Source organism: Ischnura elegans, chromosome 9, assembly GCF_921293095.1.
Source record: "Ischnura elegans chromosome 9, ioIscEleg1.1, whole genome shotgun sequence".
NCBI classification, from domain to species: Eukaryota; Metazoa; Arthropoda; class Insecta; order Odonata; family Coenagrionidae; genus Ischnura; species Ischnura elegans.
Genome location: NC_060254.1, coordinates 38,632,936 through 38,648,412, shown reverse-complemented (window position 1 = coordinate 38,648,412; position 15,477 = coordinate 38,632,936). Strand labels below are relative to the sequence as shown.

Here is a 15,477-nt window from a genome sequence, read left to right as displayed (position 1 = left end):
CCCCGAGTGTTTCGCTTATATTTTATGATCCTTGGCAAATATGTTTGTGACTGCCTCAGTTGTGCTTGCTCAGAATATTTTGAGCGGCATTGTGGTAGGAGGTGGGACCTGTGACACAATTATCTACTGTATAGTTTCATTTCTTGTTGGGCCTTGTTTTTCCTTCATCTCCTTTTTTTGCCAGGATTTCTAGTATATTTTGTATACATTTTTAGTGGAAACTTTAAGGTAAAGATGACCTTCATGTCTGATTGATATTGTCGTTTTTCCATGGCAGTATATTTGATGTCTGATTTGAAATATCCAAATCAAGGATGGGTCAGTTTCAATTGTTAGTCTCTTTCTATCCTATTCTATGGTGCTTGGCTTTAGTTATCAGTTCTCATTGTTAATCAAGTGTTTAATTTTTATTCAATAATTTTCCAATCTACCATTGATTTTTTTTGTCTATATATTAATAATTTATGATAATCGTTATACTAATGTCTATGGAAACTACCTAAAATAACGTTAATATTCATTTCACTAGTGATCCTTTCCTTGATATCTTTCTGAACCCTCTTAGTGCCACGGGCCGATATATCGGCTTTTGCTCCATGGGCGAAAAGAGCCACGAGCCGATATATTGGCTTTAGAGTAGACAGGATTTTCAAACTAATATTGTTGCAGTAATTAAATTTACCCTTTATCCAATATATTAGAATTTATAATCAAGAAATAATTCCTTTTTAGTAAAATAAAAAAAAAACATTACATTGATATCTAAAATAGTAGCTTCATATTGTATTTTTTCATAAAGTGCTACAAAACTCTTAAATTTAGGATAGCTCTTTTCGCAAGCACCACCAAATTTCTGTGGCACTAACAGGGTTAAAGTGTGTAGCGTGGTTTTTGGTCAAGAAAGCTGGGTTCAGTGCTAATCATTTAAATGCCAACTCATTTTGGCTTCTGTTCTGATTCTGCTTTTCAGCTTAGGAACTGGTAGAATCAAAAATTGGACTGAGCCCATGCCTAATTTAAACATACATTACTGCTGCCATTTGAACATGCCTTAATGTTTGATGATCCCTAGTGATCAATAGTGTATTGCTTTATTTTAGACGCTGCCAAAAGGAGACAGTTACCTGCTTGGATACGAGAAGGACTGGAGAAGATGGAAAGAGAAAAAATGAAGCAGCTTGAAAGGGAAAGGCTTATGAAGGAGCGGGAGGAGATGGCTAAGAAAATGAAGGACCAGGAGCTGGCAATCAGGGACCTGAGTGACAAGGAAGATGGATTGCCTACCATCCCAAAAAGGAGCAAGTTTGTAAGTGTTATTTCCTCTTTCCTATTAATGGAAAGAATAACTTTGTTTTTTTGCTGGTGATAATAATTTTATGTGAGTTATTTTTTAATTTGCATCAATATTTTTTCTCAGAGCAAATACCGTTTAAGCGAGTGTAAGAGGCGCACCTTTTTTCCCAGAAATTGCAGCCAAAAATGGGGGGTGCGCCTCTTACACAAACGTCTTATCTTTCCCTCCTCTCTTTCCCCGGTCGCAAGCCCGAGAGGAACTGAGTGGCCTTGGTTTTCAGCGTGAGACAGTCATCTAAAAACCAAGGTCAAAAACAAGCGGGCAGCTGGGGAGTTTCTCCCTTAGTGACATATTTTTACAATGCTCCTGCTTGCGTTTCTTACTCATAAGCATCGTGCCATAAGTCATGTCGATACCTCAGATGTGAACATGGAAAAGATCGCGCGGGGTATTTGGCTCCGGAGGGCGTGCTAAATTTACTAGTACGTGCTACAAGTGGGCATACCATGGCATTTATACTGCATATAGTAATCGCTCATCAAACGTAGAGAAACGAGCAGTTTTGAAACACAATACCCAGTCAATGGTCAACATCTGTCTTGCCGAGTAATTTCCATTATGCTAAGGGCCTGATTTTTCAAAAATCATCTTCAGATGCTATTATAAGGGTTATTGCAATTGTAAATGATATTGGTGTCAAAACTGCTGATTAAAAAATTCAAACAAGTATGTAAATTGTTGGACTAAAAGGCTGATACAAGAAATCGGAAATGCTAATAAGTGAAGAACGCTGAAGGAGAGCATGCTCCCTCCGCCTTTATTTTGAAAGGACGCGGTCTCACGGCTTGGACCAGTTTTCGGTACCATCAACACACGTAACCAATTAGGCCACATCTAAGAAATTTTAATTCTTTCTTGCGGAGAAATTTTTTGGGAAAAATTTGATTCATCTATCAAATAATTCTTACAAAAGACGTTATTTAATCTGTAGTGATAGTAATATTTGTACTGTTTTATCGCTCAGTACGATTGTTGATTTTTTTTCAGGAGAGCGACTCTGAGGAAGAGGAAGAACCTGGTGCTCCTGAGGATGTCAATGATAGAACAATGGAGTGGAGAGCTGGTCTTGGCCCCCTTAAGCGTAGGAAAAGGTCTCGTTTTCAAGATGCCTCAAGTCCAGGCCCACCATCCCCTTCACCGAACGAATCCCTTGCTAATGCCAAAACATCAGCTAGCTATCCAAATGGAAGGAGGAAATTACCGGAGGTTGTTGATGAAGATGATGGTCCCCGTGGAAGAACTCCCCCTCCCACTTTATCGAGAGAAGAGCTAATGCAGGAGACTGTAAGTTTATTCTTGTCTTTTCATCCTTTTCTATTAAGCTCTCATAAAAGTGGATCTCAAAGCCAATTCCATTGTCTCTTGAATATGCATCATGTCCAGTTAAGGAAACCATTTCCCCTGGCAAATGTTGCTGGTAAAAAAATTTGTTTCATTTACAAATAAGGTGTAGAGTCATTTAATTGATGGCATACAGTGTGAGTGGTTACATTATTGGCAAAATTTGAATGTTTCTAAAGCATCCATAAGATTAGTTCTGATTGTATGCTGATGCCATCTCAAAACAGAGGTGTTATGTATTTTGCACCGAAACTGTTCTTCAGTGCCCTCATGCCTCTTTTTTGTGCATTGGGCTTGTTCACCAATTTTGAAAAATTGTTTGTTGTGACAGAAATTGGAAAAGAAATAGACAATTTTTTATTTTTTTGGTCTAATATGTACTTAATAATAAAACGTTATTGTACTTTTCCACACGATTTAATTAATACGACCGGTTTCGTCGCAGAAGCGACATCATCAGGTCGCCTCTGCGACGAAACCGGTCATATTAATTAAAACGTATGGAAAAGTACAATAACGTTTTATTATTAAGAATGGATTTTCACAAAGTAAAGCCATAAACAATCGAGTTTAATATGTACTTGTTGAGCTATTTGTGGTGACAAATTGATGGCCTTAACCCTTCTCTAAATAAGTTGAAGTAGAAATGGACTCCTGCTAAGCAGGGTACCACTTCTTAGCTAATCTTGTCCTTGCATTAGAGGGAATTAATGTAAAGATTTTCTATTCCGCTAAGTTATCCAAGAAATGAATTTCAGTTTGAAGTAAATGCAGGGAGTAGTTTGGTGGATGTCTCTTATATAAGGTTTTCTTTTGTTATTGGCAGGGTTCACTGATTATTTGAAAACATTTCTGTAAGCTTGACAAACATTTGTATTTGTTTATAGATGCTGAAGGTTCGCCGTCTTCTCACGGAGGTCCTGCTTGAAGTAACTAATGAAGAAATGCTTCTTGTAGCTAAGGAAGTACTTAGTAAGGCGAAGTCCAAAGGTAAGATGAGTAATTTATGACACCAATATCACAGCTCTCCATTTTGAGCTCATTTAGCACATTGTTAATGCAGTATTTATTGAAATTTTCACCTTTTACCTGCATTTTTGAATAATAGTCGGTGTACATGCTGGAACTTGCAAATTTTAGTTTTAGAGGAAAGTAGCACGTGTAATGTATGCATAAAGGCATTCTGAGTACACCTTCAGTAATTGCCTTCTAGGGATGACATCATATTGTTCTTTATTTCTTGATATATGGTAGCTTCCTTGCAGAACTGTATTTAATATTCTTGAGAAATAGGTATGAGTTCCAGCAAAAAAGTTCAAGCTTTGCACTTTTAAGGACACAGATTACTGTGGTACTTTCTTTACCTCTTTTATGCATTTAATGCATAAATACCTTACCTATCTGAGTACAAAACTGCATGATAGTTAGTACGGGCATGAGCCTTGTTAGTAAAATTGAGGAATTACCCCAAAAACTTTCACCGAGCATTTTAATGCAAACATGAACATATGAGTTATCATGTAAGTAGGGAATATTCATAATTCATTGCCTGTCGTTTTAATCACTAAAACTTAATTTTTTGATGAAAAATTTCTTTGGAATTAAATCTCGTAACTTAGAATCCAAAAATGTTTGAAGTTTTGGTACCAATCCAGTGAATAGTCAATTGCAGATTATTACTGGAGTGTGTTTTAAGTTTAAGTTAAACAGTTACGAATCAGCTGTTTAGTAATAGGCTCAGTAATAACTGTAGGAACTTATTATTGGTGATTAATTACTTTTTTGCCTTATGCTTAAATTACCAGTTATTATGTGTGTGAGGAGAGTATGACCTACTCATGAAGCTCTTGTTTCTCTGTTTAATAAACCTTTTTAAGTAATTTATTTTTTCTAAATGCCTCATCATCAGCTTGATCTTGTCAGTTAATGTACTTTGCTGGATCACCAATCCAAAATTTCAGTCACTTTTTTATCTCCTCCGTTAAAGCACCCTACCTCCTTCAAACGATTGAACAGTACTACTTTTTCCCTTATCATTCCATTTTGGCTAAACTTCATTTACTGTCTTGTTACATCATGATTCCACCATTTAATCCTCCTCAATAGACAACTTTTAGTAGGCTATGAAACCTCTGCTTATTTTTGTCAGGCTCTGTCATCTCATTTTTATTGGCATAATTCACTACATCAGCTAAATTCATTGAAATAAGTAAGTGATTCATTATTTGCTGCAAGGAAAACCTTAGACAACAAATGTTAAATAAGAAGAGGGTTAGAAAATGTGCTGGGATATTATTCCTAAACTGTTGATTGTCTAATTTTTTTCACCACAAGCACAGGATCAACAAGGCTAACACTTCAGCATTTTAGTGATCTTTTGAATCCATACCATTGTAAAAAAATACACTATCCCATCAGAATAACATGAGGTGCAAATGAACTACATTGATATCCCCCCTAATGCTCCTTCGACTTTTACTATTGCATAATTTCAGTGTGTGAACCTATCGTAATAACTGTGGAATGGCTGATGTCTGTGTATGTTATTCATGTGGGAAAGCATAGGAAGGACTTCAAAATGTAAGGATGTGAAGTCTATAAGCCTTAAACTTTTTGCATGGGGCTGTTGTCTTTCCTTACTACCTAAATTCCAACTTCTATTTCTATGCCATATTTACTAACTCCACGGATCTCTTTCCATATTTCTGGTATAGTAATGCAATAGTCTCAGCATGCTTGAATTTGGCATATAAATCTATTATTTGGGCTAAGGGGTAGCCAATCCAAAGTCAGCCATTGTGGTACATTAATTGAGATCCTATTTTATCTGTGGTGAGAGGAGATTGTGTTTTGTCACATTTTCAGAAGATTTTATCAGCTCCTTGTAGAATAAGTCATTCATGATGATGTCATAAGTTGCTATTGTTAGCTATGGCTTAGCTGAAAGTGTCAATATTGTGGCATTCTCTAGTTTCGTTTCATGGCTTTATGTTGGTAGTTATTTCATGTTTTTAAGTTATTAACGTCCTCACTAGTTGATGTTTTAATGAGAAATTTAGGAATACAAATAGGTATAGTTTTCATTAAAACCGTATAGATGTTTGAGCCAGCTGTATTCTGAGCTTTTACTAACGTGTTTCCACATCATATGAAGTATTAATTTGCTGATTAATTCAACGAACGTGGTGAGGTTTCGGAAGTTATTTTATTATATATTTTGTCTTGTAGCAGTTTTAATCAAACCAATGATACATATATGCTTCTGTAATCTACATAAACATTAAAAAACATGTCATTAAAATTCAAGCACAATTATCATTAGTATATTATTTTTATTTGAAAAGATAATTTCTCAAGGAAATGATATTGTGACACCTAGTGGTATTATTTTTTTCTTTCCTAGCAGATTACTGGAAGATGCTATTTTGGACATCATTAATTTGGTTAGTTATGTTGCCTTTGATTCACATTGTCTCATGAAAGTATTGTTTAAATCACCCTCAGGCTTTTGTATCCATCTTATTAATTAGTTTTATTGTTCACTGCTCACCAAATGAATTGTCCTTCATTTCCACGAGGTCCATGTAATTCTGTTTCCAAAATGGTTAAATACGCACATGTAGTTACATTCAACTGCGGGAGCAAATGCAACAGGACATGCACTCAAACATGTTTGGAATTTTGGATTAGGGCTTTGACAAAGAAGCCATCTCAGAAACCTTTTTTGTCTGCAACTAGGAGCAGGCCTTTTTCGGTGGTAGTGTACTCTCAAAGCTACATGCATGCAATAATACCATTGCATTTTTGCGCATGACATCTGTGTCTGTTAGGCTTTAGCCATGTCACACACTTGAGCATTTGCAATTATCCGGAATCAAAGCGGTTAATATTCAGTTCATATCAGTTGCTGAGCCAATACTAGGGAATGGATAGAATTCGCTGCAAAGAGGTCAATCGGATGGATGACAGTATTAAAAACAAAAAAGCAATTCTAAAATTTCTTAACTTCTTGTAGTTGTATTTTTTCCTGTAAAATTCTTGTTACAAGTCTCTTTAAGGCATGTGATTGGCATTCTTGCTGAGAGTCTTTGTGAATTAACTTTAGTCACATATCATGCACATACACGAGCATGTAATATGGAAATCCTTTAATGCTATGCGCTACTGTTGTTTTCCCAACTTCTACTTATGACCCATACTTATGTAATTTATGATGAAATTTTAAATTTTTGAAGTATCAAACTGGCTGTTATAAAGCATCCCTGTTTGAATAACCTGTACCAGTTATCTAGTTAAAATAATATTGGACAGTGTATTATAGCATTACGAGAGAAATTCCTCTTCTGTTATCAAAATATTATACATATTAATGTCTCTACTTTTCCACACAAGGTGTTATTAACACATGTACGTAGTTCAGAGCAAAGGAGGAAATTTATGTCAGCTGTGCGATGGAAAGATTGATTTTAAGCATTTTTGTGGCATGCGTTGAAGTGTTCAGTAACTTCATTTTTTATTAGTCAAGGTATATATTATTATTAATTTTTAATGATATTTAAAAAGAGCTTTATCATGATCATAGAATGTTATTTTAGAGCTCTCTTAAATGTGATTGTTTTTATCTTTTAATTATTGCAAGATATTTTTGTGAACTTTTATTTGAAAACGAGTCCCAAATTTTAAGTTGTTTTACATGTATAGTTATTTTCTCATTTTTGTTTTATGCTGTATAATTTTTATTAATTCATAAATGCAATATTGCCCTCCTATTTAACAAAGTGACTCAATGACAGTTTTTTAACCCTTGGATTTTGTTTTATTTTGGAAAATCACTAATTTGTAGTAGGTTTTTGTCAGTTTTCAATTATAGGTGTTTGTTGAAAATGAAATACAAGGTTTAAAATATGGGACAGTTACAATTGAGGTAGTTTTATTTTGCAGCTGCAATCACAGCATGAGTTTTATCAGATTAAATCTTTATTTATTCTTGAAAAACCTTATCCTTGCTTAAATATGTGAGTATGGCTTCTAATCTGTTCCGTTGACCGTGAAAGCTGATAATGTATTCAAATAAATGATCATGTAATCCTCAGGCTAGTACACTTAATAAAAAAAAAATTAATTTGCATGATATGGCTGTGCTCATATCCAAACTATGATGCGTAGTTTTAATTATGTCATGTTCACAAAACTGCACCAAAGGAAGCCATGTTGTCCATGAAATGACAGTATGTAATAAGTATTTGAGATCTTTGAGATATTGTTTTGAAAGAGCATAGTCATCGGTCATTTAGTTACCATCTGATTTGCGAAAGTGTTCTTTTTTTGTAGTATGCCTTTTGGTGTTAGTATTCCTGATATTCTTTTGCTTCTTTTTTCCATTTATGATGCTATGAAGTACAATTATTAATGCTTTAAGTTTCTAATTGGTACTGCATTTGATTGCTTTTCATTTTTTCCTGCCTTCTCTGTCTTGAATGTACATTCAGAAAGTATCTGGCCACATCTCTCTTAAATTGTTGAAGGAAGGCACTTATTTGTATTTGTGTTAGGTATAATTTGAGAACTTGGTGCAGTTTTAGAGATTCTTTGCTCCCGTGAAATTCATCTTGCTGGATCAATTTTAAATCTACCTTCAGGGATGTTGGTGATGTCCAGGACATCATACTCCTTTGTCAATAAAAAGGATACTCTAAGAACATATTCTTCCGTTATAAATACCTTATGATTTAGTTTGAGTTTATTTTTTTTATGCCGTTGACTTAATAGGTGTGGTGTGTTAGTTTATCTTCAGTATGGTAGTTCCCTGTTTTTCCTGTTAAGTGGAATTTGATATGGCATCTAAAGTTAAGGATTGCCCTCATTTCATCCCAACTATATTCTTAAAGGCCTGTTTGCATTTGCACGCAATCCATCTTTGTGCTTGCATAAATGTTCATGTCTGAAATCTTTACATTCAAGAATCTGTTGAACACACTAGATAAATTGATTCATTCACAACTCGTGAGTCAGTAAACATTCTAGTAATCCATTTTTATAAGGTTGTGAGATCCTCTGAATCTCTACCTGAATCAAAGTATGTATAACTTTATTCAATGTCCTATTCACTTCAAGCTGCATAAAATTGACTGAAAAAGTCATATTTTTAAAATTCTTTAATGATGTGTGCTAAAGAGCTTTTCTCCCTTGTCAATGGTAGGAATAGGAATGACACTTCTTTTACTGTGATACAATGAATGAAATCTAATGATTGAAATAGCCATTTTTGTCTTCTTAATCTTATTTCTTAATTTTATCATTCTTACTCGGTAAAGAAAGTCTTATCATTATTTTCTTAATGAGTCATGGTGTACACTGGTTTCAAATCTACTGGCTTAAGTGAAATTTGATGATCATTCCTCAATGATGTAGTTTCAGTAGGTGGGAATACAATTAGGGAATAATTTTGGTGGGAATTTATGTTAAATGTGAAATGAATCTATGAACGCTGTTTTAAGTATCAGGATATTTTTTATCTAAAAAGTTAGGTGAAGAATTAGAATATTCAAGCTTGTTGGAAGAGGAGGAAAAGTTTTATTTTATTTTATGAGGGCTGTCTTGAGTGAAAAGTATTCTTATTGCCCTTATATCTTTCTCCTTATCATTTTGATTATATCCATGATGCATCTAGTGTGTACATGGTATGCCCATTATGAAGTAAGTGAGTTCTTTCCTAGTAGAACTCTCCCTATTCGATATCTATGGAAATTATTAACTTATTGAGAGTTCCCCAAAAATTTTGCAAATTTTCTAACGTTCTTTTATAATTTTTGAAATGCATGCTTTTGCACCATTATATTAGTCTTTTTTTCGGTAAGCCTCTGAATTCTATAATAGGTGATCAGTGCTATTATTTTGACCCAAGCCAGCTGTGCTGCCTAAGGAACTGTACCTTGGTAGCAGAGATTATATTTAAATTTACATATTATCTAATTCACACTTCCAATGCTTGCTTTGGTTTGTGTGGCAATTTAAATTGAGCAGCATTCTTAACTCAGTGGGAACATGTGTATAATGTATAGAGAGATAAATACATATGTAGTTAATTTTGCAGCAGATTTATTTTTCTTTGAATTTGTATTAGGTTTGCTTCAGTATCATATTTTTTATTTAACACAGTGGTCAAGAATGGGAAAAGCATAGGAGAGCGTGGCAGTGGAGTTTTACAGCTTAATTTAAGCTTGCTATATTTTGCTTTGGGATGATTCATAATGATTTAATTTCAACGATATTTTTCCAAATTCGGTTAAATTTATTACCTTAAAGCTATATTGCAATTATTTTTATGCATCCCCTTTTTTTATTGTTCACTTTCCTGATTCCAGTTCAAAATGACAATGAATTGTATCCTGGTTTGTGAGAGTTCAATTTTTTGTTACAAGTTCATATGTATAGCTTTCTCGTTTCCTGAGAAAATATGAAAGCTTGTAGACTTTATCATTAGCAGCAAACACATGATATTATTTAACATTTGCTAATACGTATAAATAGGTACTTCATTTATTGTTGGAATGTCTATCACCGCCAAGGTTTAAACAAATCATTTTGGAAAGTAAAGAATTTTAAAAGTAAATTTAACACATGTTACATCAGTGACTATGTCTTCTCAAATCCATATTTTCATGGTTGCAGTGCATATGTGCCATTATCAGTTTCTCTCGAGAAAGACCTCTGTGCATGGGTGGTAAGAAAAGTTCTTGGCCTTTATTTTTAAATTATGTTTTTAAAAGCTATTTAGTCTTCAACCTTACCTCCTTATAATCTGATGTACATTATTTTTTCTATTTCATTATTCAATCCCTATACTGATCCTCTATAAGACCTTCAAAATATCCATCTAAAACCATAATGGCTCTACTTTCTTAAGTACTGATGGGACTAATATTGGTAACCTACATGGGAGGGGTTTGGATTTTTTTGGGAAAGAGAGATGTTTGAGGAATTTAAGTGGGGAAAAGTATTTATTTGTCGTATACATTTTGTATCAGCAATTAGTGTATAATTCCATTCAAGATACTTTTTCACTTTGTCATCATTTTTTCATGAATATTTGTATGAATTGGAATGAGTATGTTAGAATTTTAATTAAAAATTTTACCTTTCTTCAAGTATTTTATGTACAAAATTTCTTTTGCATAAAAAAACACTGATGTCATCACCTTTCCTAAGCCCTGTAAACACTTTCATATAATATGGCCTTAAAGATTGCATCTATTCAAATGATGAATTATTATTTGTTCTTTGATGTGTTTTGTTGGGTCCACATTCATCAAAAGTCAAATATCGATTTGAAAAACCTTTAGTACCATGTAAATTTTGGTAAGCACCAATTGAAGTGATTCGCAAGGTTATATTTTTTGAATCCACTCGTATGAAGTGTGATACGAGTGATTCCTACCTTGCACATAACTTTTTTATTTATAATAATTACTCAAGAAAAATATAATCTACTGAGACTTATTCCAATGATTTAGTACCATTGTCTGCTTCATATGCAAAGCTATATTGCAATTATTTTGATGACTCCTATATTTTTGGCAATTAACTGATGTCCTTTGCATTATTGACCAGATTCACAGCCATACTTACACTTGATTGGCCATTTTTTCATGGAGAATATTGAAGAGAAACAGTCACATGACTCAGGAATAAACATAATCGGGAGGAAATCTTCCTTCTCATCAGAAAACAACACTCGATTTTGTTCCAGTGTTAACATAAAACTTGCTACTTCTGATTCAGACGACTGCCTATGATTTTCTGACAGGAATGACTTTTTAACTGTAAACTGTTCTTAAAAGTGCTTTTGTCTACACAAAGAAATAATTTGGTAGCTGTCCAGCCATTAAACAGCAAGGCCATGAACTTCTGAACCATCCATGTACATGTGACGACAATGGAATGGGGAAACTAGTTTCTTTTCAGCAAAGACAAAGATCACGGTTGTAGGAAGGATTTAAACAGCTGAAAAAAGGCTACCTCTCAGTTTCTTCAAATCCTTTTAGTATTCCCCCTTGTTCAGAAGTAAAATCACATCCTTTGCTGAAACAGGCTTGACTTTACTCTATTTCATGTTAGTATGAGGTTATTTTTCCATATAAAATCACCTTAACAGTGTCACAATTGCACCACAAGGGTGGTCAGCTTGAGCTTTGTGGTGTATTGCTAATTCATTCATTCAGCATCCTCAATGCAAATTTATTGCACCAAATGATACTTTGGGTGCTATGTAGTAACTGCATTTGTTTAAACTTTTTCAACTTTCCTCTTGTTTGACCTTCTGATATTGGGCAACGGTCATGGAGGGAAATATATAATCATTTTGAAGGATAAAATAGGCTATAATTTCTTAGTGATGAATTGGAAGTGTCCCATAGAAATTTGTTTTGATATTTCTTGTCTAAGGCTTATCATTAAAAATATTTTGGTTGACATAATCTCCTACAAATTAGTATTTTCCTGTTAATTATATAATTTAATGTAAAACTTTTTAATAATACAGTTTGAGGCACTTGAAAGGTTAATTCGTTATTTATATATTTTGGCCTTGAATCAAGACAGCCATGTTTCAATATAGTATTTTGGAATTATCAAAGGTTATTTTTTTCGTAATTTAATTTGAATTATGGAAGCTGTTGTTATTCTTTGGATTTGCTCTACTTAAAAATTCACTTTGTTTCTCCAAAAAAAGTGGTTATAACTGTTCATTGATGTCACTTTGAAATGTTTTTGATTGATTTGACTGAATCTATAGCATTTTCCACTTCCTTCACTTAAGTGCCCCTACATTTGAAAGAATGGCTGGTGAATAGCAACCAATGGAATTTTCTGGGATAAGTTTGTATTTCTGAATGGCAGTAGTTGTGTGTCTATGTGTATCACATTCTGTACTAAATTTTATATTCATGACAAAGCTCCAGCATTGCAACTGCGGAAGACCCCAGCTTTAGCCACTTTGACGGGACAGCTGGGTAAGTACCTAGATAAATTATTCTTCTTTTGATTAGTAATTTGGAAGGTATATCATTTGGAAATTTTAAGTTACATGCTGAGAAAATTTCTGTGAACCAATGTTTTTTTCAGACTTTAAAATCATTTTCCTTGAGAAAAGTTGCATTGTGAAGTGATTGCAAATCTTAACAATGTGACCTATCGAATGGAGTACAGTCATGCTCACAATAATTGTTCTGTTTTTCCCATGAGCTACAGTTTGGGCAGGAAATAACTAGTATTGAAATAGTTGTTAATTCTATAGTTGTGAAGTACTTTAATAAAAAGTCATCAGAAATCCAATACATTAGTATTCAAAATTCAACAGAATCTGTTGTGTTCGCCAATTATGTGATGGTGTTCAGCATTATATCCATTAATCTTCTAGAGGAAGCTGGCGTGGATGTTGGTTGTAATGATAAAATTTGTTCTCTCAATTTTGTCTCCAGTGTTTTATCCAGTACTAAAAAGTACGGTACTTAAGGATTATCAAATTCCACCCTTCAAAGTGTGAAGCCATCTGAACTTGCATGTGGACAAAGAAATTATTTGCCATCTTTCCTATATTTTTTATGTAATGTCCTCTCAAAGTCACTGTATGTAAAATATGAATGTACTGCAGACATACCGAAAGCTGAAATCCACCTAACTTACCGCTACATTCACACTTCTTTGATCAGAGTTCATTTTATTCTATAAAATCTAGTTACTTTCAGCCCTCACTGGAGTTTAGAAATCATTGCATGTCTGTTTAAAAAAATATTAAAATCAAAATGTTAAGGAGAGTTGATTTGCAATTTAATTTTTCCACTCTGGAAAAGTTGTGTTGGTGCCATTTGTATTGGATTAGACTGGATTAACTGACTAATGGATAAAATCTCTATTTTGGTGATGAGATGATAATGCTAAAAACTGTTCTATAAAGTTTTTTTTCAACTGTGAAAGCCTTCTGGAATGCTGAATGCTAAATTCTCATAGATTGAATATTATATTCTCTAAGTAATGTTATAAAGGCTTTCTTTGTAGAAGTAGGAGTCAATTTTTATTGTTGAAGAATTTTGTCTTAATGGAATGAAAAGGATATTCTGTGATTAATTTTTTAATGGAAGTTTCTTGAATCACCTGGACTCCTTCTGATGAACATGACTGTACATGGTGAATGATTTCATTGAGTCGTATCTTGTAATGATGTATTGTTTTTGGATTTCATTGAAATTCAATCTATTAGAGTTTGTAAACATGCTGTTTAACATGTGCATAAATATATGTTGAATATTTCATACCTTTTGGAAGGTTTTGAGATTAACAAGAGAAAAGAAGATCCACATTACATTTTTCGTGTGGTTTCCTAAGTTTTGCATGGATTTCCTTTTGCAGATTTTGGTTATTTCTATGTTATTCAGGCCTACACAGAAAGTTGCAGGTTACAGGCATCTTTCACCTTCATTTAAGATGATCGAGGCAGTGTGAAGTGTATAGCTGCCTTAAATTTGCAACTATCAGTGTGGGTTAGAATAATGTTCGTAATTTTTATCACATGGATTAAGTTACTAGTTGCTGTGTGAATTGGATTTATTTTTCAGTTTTTTTTTACCATGACTATTGCTTGAAACTGATTTTAGTTGATGTAACAATTGTGGAGTTGTCACATATTCATGAATTCATATTAATCATTTAGAGTTTTGAATGAGTGGATTTTTGAATTGACTTGGCAGCATTGTAATATGTAAAATCACATGTTTAATCATGTGCCGGTTTAACGGTGTCCAGTTATGGTCATATATACAGATAAGAGTCACAGCTGTATTTCAGGCTGATAATCATTGTTCATACTGTACCTATGGCCATTATCAAACACTGTAAAACTGGCTGTGAAGGGCTAAGAGGGTAAGTTTTTGCGTGACAGGTGATATGGTGTTGCCCCGTTTACGTGCCAATATGAATGAATCCTCGAGGAGGAATAATTTCAAAGGTGATGGTGAATCAATTGGAGAATGTTACTATGTGGTTATGTATTTGTTGTACTTCTTATGTTATTTAAACATGGGAAGGCTTAAACCTCTCTCTTAATTTTTAGTACGGTTTAGTTGCAAATCTACTTCTGTTTGGATCAGTCAATATCCCACTGGGATCATTCTTTGATGCAAGGAATGCCTTCTTAATTGCATCACCTCTCATGTAATCCTTAACCAGCACTCTTCAATTTCTCCATTGTCTGAAAGACTGATTGTTGTAATTCATTATGTTTGTTAGAATCAAAAATAAGTAATGTAATTATCAACATCTTTCTTTCACAGTAGCCTGCCAAAGTGAATTTTTCATAAATTTTGTAAATTTCATTTTGAAATACATTGTAAAAATTAATGTATCATCGTGTTTCATTGTTTACATTAATTGTTGATGAACAAATTGTTAGTTATAACTTGTGTTTTGCATTTGCTAAGACCCTCTCCTTTTCTTTTACATGGCCGCAGGGCTGGGGATGTATGGAGACAGTGAGTCAAGTGAGGAGGATAGTGATTATGGAGACAACCTGAAAGGAGATAAGTATGGCAGGAGGAAAAGTGTGGATCCAGAAAGTGATTCAGACGAAGAACTCAAGGTATTTGAGAATGTTATTTCAATTCATAATTTCATTATCATGTGACAGTGTTAGGGCCGTTTTAGATGGGGCACGTAATTCTGCAGGTTTAAACAGCATTTCTTTCTCAATGTGGCGTGAAATTGTGCAAATGCTCAAATGAAATTAGAAC

At 33.8% G+C, this 15,477-nt stretch overlaps 1 protein-coding gene across 1 annotated transcript in view; it reads left to right on the top strand.

Moving 5' to 3' along the window:
• The window catches only part of LOC124166007 (arginine/serine-rich protein PNISR-like), a 32,467-nt gene that overhangs the window by 12,872 nt on the left and 4,118 nt on the right, over positions 1–15,477 (top strand). Inside the window, exons 6-10 of the mRNA XM_046543584.1 lie at positions 1,101–1,306; positions 2,342–2,638; positions 3,583–3,685; positions 12,649–12,705; positions 15,199–15,326. Coding sequence (XP_046399540.1) covers positions 1,101–1,306; positions 2,342–2,638; positions 3,583–3,685; positions 12,649–12,705; positions 15,199–15,326 — 791 coding nt within the window. The remainder of the gene's footprint in view (positions 1–1,100; positions 1,307–2,341; positions 2,639–3,582; positions 3,686–12,648; positions 12,706–15,198; positions 15,327–15,477) is intronic.